A 15,308-nucleotide genomic window follows, 5' to 3' on the forward strand; every position below is an offset into this window, starting at 1 on the left:
ATTGAACGACGTAACACAAGCAAAGCTACACAACAAAAGCAACTACGATGAAACAGAGTTGCATGGAACCAGTTCGTGAGCATTTAATTGCACTTGCACTGAATTGAGACAAAAATTGTATTGACGCAACGACGTGTCGCTGGTATTTTGCTCAAAGAACTCAGTATCACTTCCGCGAAAAGTGTTCGCATTTTCTTCATCACAATTTTTTTATAACGCGTTTTGACAGTTGTTTCGAAGAAATGTCGAAGTCAGTACTAGGCTTAAAAGAAAATTTTCTTGCAGAGCGAAATAACCAAACGTCCGCTCCAGTCAACGGTTCAATCAATAACCATGAAAATCATTAAGATCGTCAAAATCTGCCTATTGTGAATGTTAAAAAATGTCAGTAGGCATTTTTTTTTCTCTTACATTATTAAGTATATTGCACATCCACTCATTATTTTTTCTTTTTATTTCACATCTTTTCCAAATACGGTTTGAAATATTTTAATTTTTTGTATTTTATTAATTCAATTTGGATTTGAATTTGAACAAACTGTGCGTTTGTGTGCCTAGGTGGATTTAATAAGGTGCTCTCACACGAGCAGCTGTTAACAGCCGGCCAGGTTTGACAGTATTAAGATGTCAGATTTTTGTTTGCATTCTCTTTGTTGTTATCTTCTTTCTCCCATATTCTCTGCTCATGTACGCACACGTATACACACACGCACACAAATTTCTTTACCTGTGTTGAAAATACGGCGATCAGCTTGATGGGAAGATGGCGAATTGCACCATATGATTTGTGGTTTTTGTACAAATGAGACCACCTTTAATTCTAAAGTAAGAAAAACATAAACAATGACAAGTTTGACAAGCACAGTGACGAAAATTAAAAAATTTTATGCTTGGCGGTAGGCTCGAAATAGGGCCTGAATCCGAGGATAGTCCACTGGCTCTACAGGAGCATGATTAGACTTACGCCTCAGTAGTTTGGTGGACTGTTATGGAGAAAAAGCGCAACATAAGGACCATACAGCAGGTTCAGAGAACATGTTGTCTTGGCATAGGCGGAGCGATGAGGACCACGCCCACTTAGGACTGGAGACTATTCTAGATATCCGACCCATTGACATACAGATTAAGTGTGAGGCAGCCACTGCGGCTATGGGACTTAAGGCGATGGGAGAATGGATTGAGGATGGGAGCAGCTCATACCATCGCGGTATAATCGAGGCGACGATAGGAAACCTGGAAGGAAAGGAAGAGGTTTCCGATCGGATACCTGAGATGAACCTTGAAGTCGAGTGCGAGGCACTGCTGCCATCGACAGAGTCTTAGATTGACGGAACCCTATGATTGCCATCTGGAAGATCGTGTTACACGGATGAATCAAAGCTAGAGGACAGAGTGGGCCTGGGGGTTTACATTGAGAACCCAGGGATTGAGATCTGCTTTAGACTGCCAGACCATAATACGGTCCTGCAGGCGGAGATCCGGGCGATCTCGGAATGGGTGAAGTGGTGTGGTGCTAAAGCAAGGACGCCGAGTGTGAACATCTTTACCGACAGTAAAATTGCCATAAGAGCAATAACACCCAGAACGGTAAGGTCACGAACAGTCTTGCAGTGTAAGAAGGAGATTAACGCCTTCTATGAGAATGGGAAAATCCGCATCGTTTGGGTGCAGGACCATAACGGAGTAAGGGGAAATGAAAGGACGATTTGGCGGTGAAGGGCGGAGGACTGCCATCAATAAACTTGGTTAAGCCGAAGGATTAATTAAGTAAGGATTTTGTAAGTAGCACAGAATTTCTAACATAAAATTTCTTTTTAGAGGTTACTTATATATATATATATATATATATAGTTTTTAGAACGCACAACAAGACGATTACTGGCTTAGGTGTATATCCTTAGTGACATGGGGCGGATTAATATCTGCACCCTCTTTTCAACCTTACCGAATGGAAATTTCCACACAAAACATTCATTTTGCAAATGTTTCGTGTGAACGAACCATTGTTCCATTAATCAGACTTTTCGGGCAATCACTGAAGTTGATATCCGGGCAATGCTGTCAATTCCCCTGAATAGGTGGAAGCTAAAACCAAAACAAAATCAAATCCTTTAGCCGAATTTAAAAGTAATAGTAAAAAATTATAAATAATAATTGCATGAGGTAAGACCACTCAGAAGATCCATTCATTATTCCAACACCACAGAAGATATTCAACGTTTCGACGCTTTTGCTTTAAACCAACACCCAAATAGAAAGTCGACGTCATCAGGCTTTGGTTTAGGACTACTATTTACGGTGCTTTGCTAAAACCCAAGTGTAAACGCACGACTAGAGACGGGACGAACGTATATTCAGATACTACAAAGTTTATCCTTTTATCGTGAAATGCAAACAAAAACTGAAATAGAACAACGAGTCCTTGATAGAATTAACAAGGAGATTGGAAATGACTTCAAGAAATTGCACAGAGCCGCATTTCTTGTAGAGGAATACAAATCTCGTCTTCAAAAGTTGCGTGACAAAGTGAGTAGTTCGACATTCCATTTCTACGAGTGTTGCTAATAATGAATTATTTATATATTTATTGACAGTTGGACTATGAAGATCCTAAGAATATAACCAGCTTCAAATCAGCCTTTGAATGTGAGCGTCAAACTTGTGATAGTATTGACTTTCAAATGGCCAAACTAAAACAATTCGGTGAAAAGTTGGCAGAACGCATCAAAGAATCCCACAAAGTTCTTGAAGGCGTCAAACCCGATTTGGAACAAGTAAGGAAGCTGCAGCAATTAATCCAGTATTTGCGCATTGTGCAGGATATTCAGGAAATTAGGTAAGATTCAACATAAAATATTCACATAATTAATATAAATGACCCGTAACACATGATGGGGATGTTGGAGACCAAGCAACAGTTCTGATTGGTTTTGACTTGGCAAAATTCAGGCGTATCTTGATCTTCCTTCATCTCAAATGTGGATAAGACCTCCCCCCAGGTGACACCGCGGGGAGGTCTGTCTGTCTGTGCCACGAGTTTATCTGTAGTAAAATAAAAAGATGGGTTGGAGCGTCGGGTAAGTCCCATCGCTCAGCAAATTGAAGAAGAAAAACGATGAAGGTTGAAAACGGATCACCCTATGTTGAAGACGCCCTCAAAAGTTTTGCGGACCATGATTTGCATATCTACACCTGGAATGTCCGCACTCTTTATAGAAAGGGTGCAGTGTAATGGCTCGGGCTCCACAACAATACCGAGGGGTGACGCCCTTTATTATAGCTGGCATGAAACGAGGCATCAATTTGGCTGTGGATTTGTGGTTAGTCGGAGCTTCCTGTTTTATATCGATTCTGAATGGCTTTGAACAATCCCATGGCAGTCGATTGTACGTACCAGATTGACACGATGGAATCACTAATCGGCAAGGACTGCCGCCTCAGTGTACAACACACTGCTACAACAAAAATAACAACATATTTGTTGAAAAGTTGTACATGGCTGAAATACTCACAATTGTTGCCAGCATTTGGTGGGAGGTAACCACTGCGGAAACATGTTTTTAAGGTGTTCTCTCCGGCAGGATTTGCGAGTTGGGTCTCCATAAAGGCCAAATTATTCAACATCAGCCTTAGTACTATGACCCAACAGTTGGAAAATTTAGCCTACACGAAGAAACTTTCGGTAATGGATTGAGAGTACTAGACTTTGGCGCGGCAAAGAACATGTCGGTTAGCGGCACCAGATTCCAAGATCATAGGATTCACATGGCCACTTGGCCATCACCCGATCAAAATACGAGAAACCAAATAGATCACGTTGTGATAGATGCAAGGCATTAAACAAGCGTGTTCGATGTACGATCGATCTGAAGGGCGAATATCGATTCGGTTCATTACCTCGTTGCAGCAACGGTTCGCACCCGTGTTAGTGTAGCGAGAAATGTACGATCTGACAATGCACTAAAGACATCGGAAAACTGCCAAAACAACAGGTGGCAACGGCATACTCCCCCGGCACGGGATAATTATGAGCATCAAACAGGCTGAAACTTTAAGGTCCGATCTGTGTGGTGTTCATTGTTATCACGAGAAGCTTTTCTGCGAGCTACCGCGCGCGTCCACAGGTTGCGGATATTGGAATGCTCTATACGGAGTAGCTGTAATTGCAGTAGCGGACAATCAGCGGTATCGAGTCGGCCGGCACCGGCTCTTGCATAAATACTGAGCGCCTATGATGCTCGATGTGAAGGGCGAGTTATTAGAAAGAGCAGTAACATCCGTACTTCATGGAAAGTGCAGTAACATCCGTACTTGGGTAACAAAAGCCTCCCCCAAGGAAACCATGACACGACCAGGAGTGCCATAAAACGACTGAAGCCAAAAATGCGGAATACAAGGCAACATTACAGTCAATAGCAACGCGCCAGGCGAAGGAGAGGTAGGTTAGGTTAGGTTTAAGGGGCAGTCTGCCAACAGACTCAATTAGACGTCGTTGGATACCACAGGAACAGGAGAAGGAAGATGCCTTCTAGTTCCTACCGTTGAACAAACCAGATTACTTTAAAAAACCCAATCCATTGGCAGCCGATTGTACGTACCGGATTGACCCGATGGAGTGCTTCATTGGCAAGGGCTGGCGCCGCAGTGAACAACACACTGCTACAACAACTTCAATCCCATGGCAGCCGGTTGTACGCACCGGATTGACCCGATGGAATCCTCATCGGCAAGGGCTGCCGCCTCAGTGTCCGTGTTCGTCTTTTTTCGTCATGGGAGAGGCACATCCCGGAGTGCCTTCTCCGTACGCTTCTGGTCCGTGCCGGGATTGAAAAGAACCCCGGACCCTGGTTCTGTTCGGTTTGCCAGAACCGCCTTCATCATCGGTCGGTGTCGGTGAGGTGTAACCGATGCATAGAGTGGGTACATTTCCGTTCTTGCTCTGGCCTAACTTCGCTACGAGAGTATAGTCATACTGGCTATGTCGCTAGGTGCTGTGCGAACATAGTCAGCAGTGGGTCACAAGCGTCGCCGTAGTCGCCTTCGGCGTCCTCGTCGTCGGCGTCCTCGTCGTCGGACTATGTGACCCCCCCCCCCCCCCCCCCCCCCGACCTCTCCCGTACGGCAATTTATGCAACGAAAGCACCCTAGCCATACTATTGCCAGGCCAGTGCCGGGAAGTGTATCGTTCTTGCAGTTAAACTGCAACGGACTGCGTGGCAAGATTGATGAGATCGTAGATTTTATGAGTCGGAAGAGCATATCGGTCGCAGCGATCCAGGAGACAAAGCTGACCAACACCTGCAGCTTGCACAGTTGTCACGGTTACAATGTGCTACGTAAGGATCGCTCAAGGAATGGAGGTGGGGGATTGGCCTTCGTTATACACCATTCCATCTCGCCTGCGCTTGACGCTAGTGACCCATGCATGGAATGTATGGGGGTAGCAGTCATGTCTGGTACTGCCGAGATAGAGATATACAACGTGTATATACCGCCGGTTGGTAGCTGTGTCTCGATTAATGGCCAGGCTTACAACCCCGACATAAGTGGGTTGCTATCTGGCCATAGTCGCCTGGTTCTGGGGGATATTAATGCACATCACACGTCATGGCATTCTCCCCTAGGTAACGACCAGCGTGGCATAGCTTTGGCAGAGCAGATAGATAGCTCCACGTTTTGCACGGTGAATGAGGATGCCCCCACTAGGATTACGAGGAGGTGCAGCAGCTCGCCAGACATCTCAATTGCATCCCCTGATCTCCTGAGTGACGTATCCTGGCAAGCCGACATCTCTTTGGGGTCAGACCACCTCCCCATAATTCTCACCATCGACCGACCACCCGACTTCATAACTTCTGAGCGCCGGACGTTCATCAATTATAAGAAGGCCGATTGGACTGGCTTCAGAGAGTATACCAATCGCCGCTTCAATGAACTGCCACCCCCCTCTGATGTGCTTGTGGCCGAGAGGAAATTCCGAGACATCATCAACGCAGCAGCCGCTCGCTTTATACCAGCCGGTCGAATACCCCAAGTGCGGCCCAATTTCCCGGCGCAAGCAGTGGTACTCGCAGATAAGCGTGATGGGATTCGTGCTATGGACCCCGCTAACCCCAGAATCAGCGAGCTGAATCTAGAAATAAACAGGGTAGTCAACGAACATAAGCGGAATTTGTGGCTGGAACACTTGGAGCAATGTAACTTAGGCACCGGTGCAGGCAAACTGTGGGCCACTGTTAAGTCTCTCTCGAACCCCGGTAGACGGGACGACAGGACCTCAGTCACTTTTGGCGAGATAACCGTGACTGATCCGAAGAGATGCGCCAGGTTGTTCAACCGTCAATTTATTGTGCATCCCGAGAGAGACAGGGCAAGGAGGAGAGCCATTCGCCGTATTCGTTGTCTCCGAATACGGCGATGAACAGCCATCACAATTTACCGTGGGCGAAGTTACGAATGTCATCCGTGGCGCCAAATCTTCCAAGGCGTTGGGCCCCGACGGAATCTACATTGATGCTGAAGAATCTGGATTCACCTGGAGTTGAGTACCTTACCACTGTCCTCAACCTGTCATTGAACACTCTTATAGTTCCCGATATAGCTGCTATATAGACCGAACTGCCGACATAGTGCCTAAATCCGGCAAACGACGCATTTATTATCCGATGTTGCTGGAGTTTTGACACAGTGGCTATTAAGCCTCCCGTCATCCATCCAGAATATGCTCCAGATCAGACTTTACTTATACATAGCTGCCTTATAGACCTATCTTCCAATTTAGAGTCCTTATTCCATAAAAAGCGGATTTATTGCCTGATTTCGCTGAAACTGTTACTTGTATAAGAGTTCTCCGGACCTCAATCAAATATGATCCAGACCAGCCCCTATTAAGATATAACTATGAATATGGTAGTGGAGTTTTAATAAAAAATTAAATTAAATAAAAATAAAATTAAATGTTTAATATATCCATGGCGGTGGGTATCCAAAGTTCGGCATGGCCGAACTTAACACCTTATTTATTCATTTTTTTTTTATTATATCTCTGTCGATGCACTATACATTCGTATATATATAGTTATAATTCCAGTTCAAAAATTGACTTTATGCCTCTGAAACTGGTCATTGGTGCCATCGTGGGCTGAAGAGATGACATAAAGTTTCTCTTCCACATCACTCGTTGTTGTTATTGTAATCGCATTAGCATGTGGCGGCGGCGCCATTTGCTCCATTGCTCATGCTCCTGTAGATGAGCAATGGCCATTGGATATTTAAAGGCGCCAACAACCCGCCTTGTCATATTGGCACTTAGTATTTCTGCAAGAGACGGTGCCCCCCGGCCTCTTACTGATACCGCTGAGTGTCCGCGACTGCCGTTGCAGCTACTCCGTATGATGTATTCCACTATCCGCAACCTGTGGACGCGCCCGGTAGCTCGCAGCTAAGCTTCTCGTAGCAGCAATGAACACCACACGGATAGGACCTCAATGTTCTATCTGACCTGTGTGGTGCTCACAGCTGTCCCGTGCCGGGCCACCTCGCTCGTGTCTCCCGTCACTTGTCTGAGAGGAGTGGCATCCCTTTTGTAACGTTTAAGTAGATCCCAAATATCTGCAATACACGCTGGCACTCTAGTACCATTCAATCTCTAGCTCTTTTGAAGTCTGAAACCCGGAACAGGTTGCGTAAAATCTGTTCATAAATTTCTGACTCATGGGCTGATCGTTGGTTGAGTAATCAATTGTTATGCACTATGGATTTCAAAGGACTATCTGTAAAGCTTGAAGACCCACTCGAAAAAAGATAAATCTCCAACCAACATTTCCCGAAACAATCAGTGCGGTGAACGTGCCATCAAAGTTATGTAAAACTTAAACGACTTCTTCCGCAACAAGGACAACCTCGCACTAAGATGCTTTCTCTTCAATGACAACGTGAATATTAGCTTCCTTGTGTGTTTGATGATCCTATATAATGTTTCATATCTGTATGTGGCTCTAAAGCTTGTGTTCAATTATATAACTGCTTGCAGTGACTTTAATGCTGAAATAAAAATGTTAAAATCTTTTTGTGGGTACATTTTTTCTTTTATCGAATCACCTTATAAGTAAGATTTGATCGCATCTTAAATAAAAGCTCCTCCAAATATGATACAGGGATATGAGGTTATAAAAAGGTCATTACCCTAATGTACACGTTGTAAAGCTCCATCTCCATCGTGGTAGTGATCGTCTAATATGTTCTCTCCAAGAGTTCGTCCTTGGCTTCGACAAATCGGGGCAAATAAAGTATAGATATGGAATCCTTTCAAATGATTTGTACTTTTTCGGTTAAATGTAATAGGATTGCCAAGGCACGAAAGTGCTGGCAATATTTTACCCAAGCATACAGTATCTTATCCCAAAAATGAGTTTTATTGAACGCACAAAGGCATCAAACATACTTTTTCCGACTTTCTCTTTTATAATCTCTTTACAGTGGCTCCCTTTCACACATTATAAAGGGAAAGGATGATGCTAAAATGGTTAATCTTTACTTAAATCTATATGAAGAAAATGATTATGAACACAGTGTTATCGGACGTCTTAGTAATGTGGAAGCACCATATTTAAAATCATTCGCCACACAAACCGCCATCCACTGGCATGGCCTGCTGAAAGAAAAATTTTCGAGGTACGGTCAGTATGATACAATTGCACTAAAAATCCTTACTTAAGCTTTTTATAGGGAATTTGAGAATGCTTTAAAATCCCTAAAATGGGGACAAAAGGAACAAGATTCACTCACATACAAACCATCTCCTGATTACGTAAACAAGGCTCAACTGCTGGCTGAGTATTTATTTTTAGTAAGACTTGCTTGAATTTGATTTGTTGACTTTATTAAGTATTTGCTTGCGTTATGTTTTAGCTAAAATCGCCAGCTGAGGAAGCCGAACAGTTGCAAATGATAACACCTAGCATTGTGTGCCAACCACTATCAACAGTTACAACATTTTTGGTGGCTCCCTATAGACAAAGGTTATCCAAATGTTGACAAAATCAAATTATATAAATCTATATTTTTGATATTTCAGATTTATGTATCATTTTACCGGGGTGCGTCAAACAAACCGTTTGGATAAACCAGAGTGGTTTTTTACACAAATTTTAAATTGGGGTAAAGAATCTCATTTGTTTGTTGGCAAAACATTCCAAACATCTGCGGTAAAGGCAGGCCAATTAGATTTCAATATCAGGGTACGTTTTATAGCTATCTCCAAGCTGTCTTTCATAATAAGTGTTTTTTACAGCTTGAATTTATGCGAGCTCTGGTGCAACTGACAATTGAGAAATTATCTTTGGATATAGAGGAGATAAGTCGGGATGAAAACCTGTTTGCACATTTGTTAGATGAAACATTGGCATTTGAAGCAGAATTAAGGGATAATTTCGGCTATCCAGCTAGCTTTCCCAGTGCTATATGTGTTGTAACACAGCCTGTGTATTTGTTGAAATGGATTTCTCTCGAAGAAAGATGTAAGTTTGTTGAAGCTTTGTAATAATCGCAAAATGGCAAAACTTTCATTTTAAGTTTGTTCGGAGAAAATGGATGCAATTCTTCAAGATGAAAACCCATGGCATCTAATTGACCCAAACATATATGAGGACGAGTTGAAAATACCAAAATGTGCTGATCAATTCATACGTCTGCTGGAGGCTATTAAAGATCGTTATTACTCTCTAATACAACCTGGTCATCAACTACAATTTCTTAGTCTGCAATTGGAATTAATAGATAATTTTCGACGTAGACTGGTCCAGCTGCACAGCAGTGGGATGGTGGACAGCATACCAATTTTGAATGCAATCAATTACATAAAAATGGTTCTAAGCGAATGGGGTGAAAATGTTCACTATCTGCACTTACACACAGCTTTAGTGGGGCCCAATGCAGAAGAAATAAACTCAGTTTTTGAAAATCCAGTTTCAGAGCTCGAACATTGGACAGAGAAGCTCTTAAAGAATTTAGCCACCAAAGCTGTAAATGAGATTAAGGCAAAATCTATGCCTTACAGGCACGACTGCTGGACCACAATGCCCGAACAGAACAATAAGGAGCCTTTCATACTGTCGCCTAGTGCTGGTGAAATGTTTCAAGTCATGGTAACAGTCTTGCACAATTTGGAACGAGAACTATCATCGAATCTATTCAACTTGACACTTCGATTGATAGCCCAACAAATCGACACTTATATTTTAGATAGCATGATAATGAATACAAAATTTTCACCGGCTGGTTCGGCTCAATTCAATTATGATATGACACGCAATTTATTTGCCCTATTTGGCCAATATTGTCGTAGACCAGATTTATTATTTAAAAGGTAAGTAATAGAATCACTTTTATGCTAACCTTAAGAGATTTTGTATTTCTCGGACAATTAAAATAAATATGCTCTAAATTTCAAACTTTTTTCAATATTTCTCGATGTTTCGATTGACATCATAAATCATCCTCAGGAGATCTGTTTACATAAGCAGCAATCATTAAGTGATTTTTCTAACATCTTCTAGCTCAAGATCACATTCAATGCTTTCTATTCAAAGAATAGCATAGCAAAGAACTTATAAAAGTTGAGCAAGTGTGTGTTTTTATTCAAAATACTTTGACTGGTTTGGTGCATCATGTATCTTCATTAACACCTTTGACAAATTGATTAAGGTGCCCTGCATACCCAAAGGGGTACGGTGTAGACCACGCTTTTATCTTGAAACAGGGCTTAATAAGCCCTCTAATTCTCATGATCCAACATCGGCCCGACAATCGTATAATCATCCAATATCGGATCCGATGTCTTACCAACATCTCAACTAAAAAGGAGAGTAGTTGTCATGTATTCGGAACGACACGGCTGACGGATATCTGATATATTGACCGCCATATAGTAACGATGTCGGAGCAAAATTTCAGGAAAATTCTGATGGGAAATTTTATGTCGTACCGAATTGGGACCGAATTCGGAGACAATTTCGGACTGATTTCTTGACGAATGTCTTACAAAATGAGGATGATTTTACAGACGAATCGGTCCGATTCCTTGACGGTTAGACGGTTTCAGTTAACGGCACCACAAGCAATTCCAAAAAACCAAAAATAAAAAATCCCCCTCCACCACTTGTGTACCACGCACGTGGCAACGAAATGTTGCTACGCAAAATTAAATAGGAACCAAATAAAACATCTCTCCGACACGCCGTACAAAAATCGATACGATTTCGTTCTTAAATGTCGGAATAGAAAAAATAAAGTCCGTCAGACTTGTCGAACCGATTTCTTTCCGGATTTGGTAAGAACTGTTGTATCTTTCGTCTAACTATGTGCAGATTTGTCGGACGTCAGACAAAGTCGGATCATATTCCCAGTGAACCAAATTTCGGATGTCAGACATTTGTGTACAAGTTGTGAAACATTCCGACAAGATCTTACCAAAATCGTTTCGAATTCTGTTTGATTTTCTAAGGGATTTATTTCCCACAGTTCCGAACGATTTCTAAACGTCTTTTCGAAGGAGGTTTTTTTTTTAATTTTTCGACCGTATATTTTTTAAAAGAAAGTAAATGCATTTTTAATAAAACTTAGAATGAACTTTAATCAAATATACTTTTTTACACTTTTTTCTAAAGCAAGCTAAAAGTAACAGCTGATAACTGACAGAAGAAAAAATGCAAATACAGAGTCACAAGCTGTGAAAAAATTTGTCAACGCCGTCTATATGAAAAATCCGCAATTACTTTTTGGGCAACCCAATAGAATAGGAAATATCGTATTTTTTTCTCTTTTTCTTGTGCTTGCTTTTTGTGTCATATTTTTTTACCGGTAGAAATATTTACCGACAGTTCGGAAGGAATTCTGAACGATGTCTGAACTCGTTGTCGAATGTTTTTGTCTTTTTTTTTGTGCTTGCTTGTTTGCATATTTTTGTTTGTGAACAATTGGATGCCACAGTAGCACAGAGGTTAGCATGCTCGCCTATGGCGCTAAGTGCCTGGGTTCGAATCCTGGCGAGAACATCATAAAACATTTTCGGTCGTGGTTATCTCATGTGTGTGACATTTGTGAGACACTATGTCATGTAAAAACTTCACCCCTTTGGACTCGGCTATAAAAAGAAAATTCTTAAAGGCATGTTCAAGAGCAAATTTGCATTTTGAACCGTCGGAAAACACTTTTGAATACTGTAAGAATTCTTTCAGAATTGGTTAGAATTCGATAAGACAAGTCGAGAAGCACATCCGAATTCAAAAAATTTTTATTCCAGAATTCGGTCAAAAATTGATACGACGAGTCAGATTTCGTTCAGAAATCGATAAAACAAGTCGGAAAACACATCCGTATTCATTAAGACTCAACATCAGAATTCCGTAAGAAGTCTTAACGACAATTTAAATTTCCTTCCAGATTTCCATAATTTTTGTTAAGAATTCAGAACGATTTCAGTAAGATCTTGTCAGAAGAGTTCAGAATTAGTACATTAATGTCTGACATCCTAAATTTAGTTCACTGGGTTGCTATACTATTCTTTGAATAGAATGCATTGAATATGGTCTAGAGCTAGAAGATATTCGAAAAATCACGAAAAGATTTTAAAGATCAAAATAAAGGAGCGCAAACAGACAACAATTATTAAGTTTAGTAACAAACCCAAACGAATACGGAAATATTTTATAAATAAATTGAAAATGTCTACTAGTGCTTTCTTCGTCCGTCTTTGCTTAAGGTGTGTTGTCGATACATCTAAGAGCGTGTTTTTGTGTCGGTTTTATGTTGCTGTTGTAACATTTTGTAATGTTCTATCTTTCGTCTGTTTGCTTCTGTTGAGTGTTCAGATCCAAGAACTCTGCAACTAAGATGGGGTGCGTCCAGAGGGATCTGGGTCTGAGTCGAGTGGGTCCGGCTGGGCAGTTAAATAAGTGATGTGTGTCTTGTGGTTCCTGGTCACAAACGGGAGATACATCTTGCACGTCGGCATCAAACCTTGCTCTGTAGTAGTTGAGGCGGATGCACCTGCCAGAACGTAATTGATCCAGAAGTACTTTGGATCAGAAACATGTGAATACCTTGGGAGTCATTGTATTAGTTGCGTGAACAAAAACTCTATCAATACATCACACAAAAACACATGCATTGGAAAAATAAATAACAGCTAGCAAACTGGGTGCCGAGCTTGGTTAGTGTCGTGCTCATATCATAAAAGCGTTTTCGCAATGACTTCGATATAAGTACAACCTACCAACGTACGGCCCTTTAAGCCTTCACAGCTAAAAGTATCCGATGGGATTTCCATAAGCAGACTTTATTTTCCATTGCAAAAAAAATCGTAGGTCATTGAGCTCGCCTCCGAAGAGAAATAAAAGAGAATTAGTTATTAATTGTTATTTATGTAAACAGATCTACGGAAGATAATCGAATTATTGAGAAATATTAAATAAAGTTTACAATTAAACGCATATTTGTGTCTTTTAATTACGGACCTAAAGCCGAACTGCGTAACTGTAAAAATACAAATTTAAGATCAACAAAGCCCACATAGTTAATTCTTTTTTGTTGTTGTTGATATCTCTACCAGAATTCATGACGCTAACAAACTGTTGAATGCGGCTCGCGGTACAGCCCTTCTGCTACATGAATCTTTGCAGAGCGAAGATAATTGCTTAGAGGACAAAATGAAGGCTCTAAAGGAATTGGGCATTGTCAATTTCAAACCGAAAACATGCATTGAAGTCTTAGAAAGACGCACCGATATAAAAATGTTTTAAGGTAAACATGTGTATACTACCTTTTTATAACTTAAATAAACAATGGACATTTGCATTTATATACATCCTCAATTAATTTCTTTATTTATCTATAATATAAAAATGAAAGTGTCGGCTGAACCGATTTCCATGAAATGTTCACACTAGTAGAGTTTGGCCCCCGGGTACTTCATTTTGCGATATCCCCGAGGGGGACGAAGCGTCCCCTAACCCAAATTTTAAAAACGACAGAACTCCGAAATGGTTGCATCGATTTAATAGAAATTTTGTATGCCCCCTTATGGTAACCCAAAAACATAAAATTGGTATACAACTTTGGGCTCAAATAACCGCGCTCAATAAAACCACCCAAACGAACATGTTTACCGATTGGGACAATATGGATGTCAAATGAAAGTTAAAGTACGAACTTGATGTAACAATTTGAACCCAAGTGTTGGAGGCCGCCACTTCACACCCAAAAAACGACCGAAAATTACATGTTTACCGATTGCGGCAATATGGGTATCAAAAAAGGTAATTGGAAGTAGAATACGAAACTCATATAAAAATTTTCTGTCAAGTCCCAGGGGAGCCGACCCACCCCAAAACCAACCCCAAACAAAGAGAAAAATACGAAACTAACATAAAAATTTGGAGTCTATTCTCAGGCGGGTCACCCTGCCCCAAAAGTACATGTACACCGAACGGGACAATTGGGACTCAAACGAAAGGTAAATGAGAATAGAATACGAAACTTATATACAAATTTAGACCAATTCCCAGGGGGTCGCCCCACCGCAAAATTTCGCAACGAATGGACATGTCTACCAAACGGGGCAATATGGGATTCTAATGAAAGGTATTTGAGAGTTAAATGCAAATATAAAATACATATTTTCACTTCACTTCACTTCAGGGTATAGCGAAGTACACCGGGCCAGCTATTTGATAGTATATATTTAGTTTAATTTAGTTTCAATTTATTGATTCTATAACTAAGTGAAACAAAAGTGATAATATATCATTCATTGTCCTTCGATCCTGATCCTGAAAAATTGGCTTACATGTCGCTAAAGGCATACCCACAGATTCCAGTTTCACTGGAATGTGTAAGGTAGTTCCTAGTCTCGCAAGCTCGTCCGCTCTACAATTCCCTGGGATATCTCTATAGCCCGGCACCCAGAACAGGTGAATTTTGAACGGTTCAGCTATCTCGTTGAGAGATCTGCAACAGTCGAGGGCGGTCTTTGAATTCAGAAATACGTTTATACGTTTTAATGGCTGCCTAACTGTCTGAGAATATATTTATGCCAGTCGTCGTAATGACATTATATCCTAGCCATTCCACCACTTCTTTTATTGCAAGAATCTCCGCTTGATAAACGTTGCCTTGTCCAAGTTATTCAGAGTACACCCCAAAGCCCAGCTGGTTGTCTAGTTTGGAACGATCCATATAGAAGTCTGTGTAACTTCTATTGTCAGGGACATTGTAGATACAATGGGTTCTATCAGTGGTATAGTGGTACG

At 41.2% G+C, this 15,308-nt stretch overlaps 1 protein-coding gene across 1 annotated transcript; it reads left to right on the plus strand.

The window, feature by feature from the left end:
* The first annotated feature begins 2,061 nt into the window (after positions 1-2,061).
* Positions 2,062-13,871, plus strand: LOC106088636 (RINT1-like protein). The gene is made up of 10 exons (XM_013254246.2): positions 2,062-2,163; positions 2,256-2,526; positions 2,595-2,836; positions 8,479-8,673; positions 8,728-8,848; positions 8,911-9,020; positions 9,077-9,239; positions 9,293-9,518; positions 9,574-10,366; positions 13,610-13,871. The coding sequence occupies exons 2-10, from the start codon at positions 2,389-2,391 to the stop codon at positions 13,797-13,799; spliced, it is 2,178 nt and encodes a 725-aa protein (XP_013109700.1). The 5' UTR covers positions 2,062-2,163; positions 2,256-2,388; the 3' UTR covers positions 13,800-13,871.
* Positions 13,872-15,308: the final 1,437 nt, after the last annotated feature.

This window comes from Stomoxys calcitrans, chromosome 1 (assembly GCF_963082655.1).
Source record: "Stomoxys calcitrans chromosome 1, idStoCalc2.1, whole genome shotgun sequence".
Lineage (NCBI taxonomy): Eukaryota > Metazoa > Arthropoda > Insecta > Diptera > Muscidae > Stomoxys > Stomoxys calcitrans.

Coding starts and splice junctions, on each gene's coding strand:
- LOC106088636 (XM_013254246.2), top strand. CDS start 2,389: ATGCAAACAAAAACTGAAATAGAACAACGAGTCCTTGATAGAATTAAC. Junction 2,527..2,594: donor TTCAAAAGTTGCGTGACAAA/GTGAGTAGTTCG, acceptor ATTTATTGACAG/TTGGACTATGAAGATCCTAA. Junction 9,519..9,573: donor GATTTCTCTCGAAGAAAGAT/GTAAGTTTGTTG, acceptor TTTCATTTTAAG/TTTGTTCGGAGAAAATGGAT.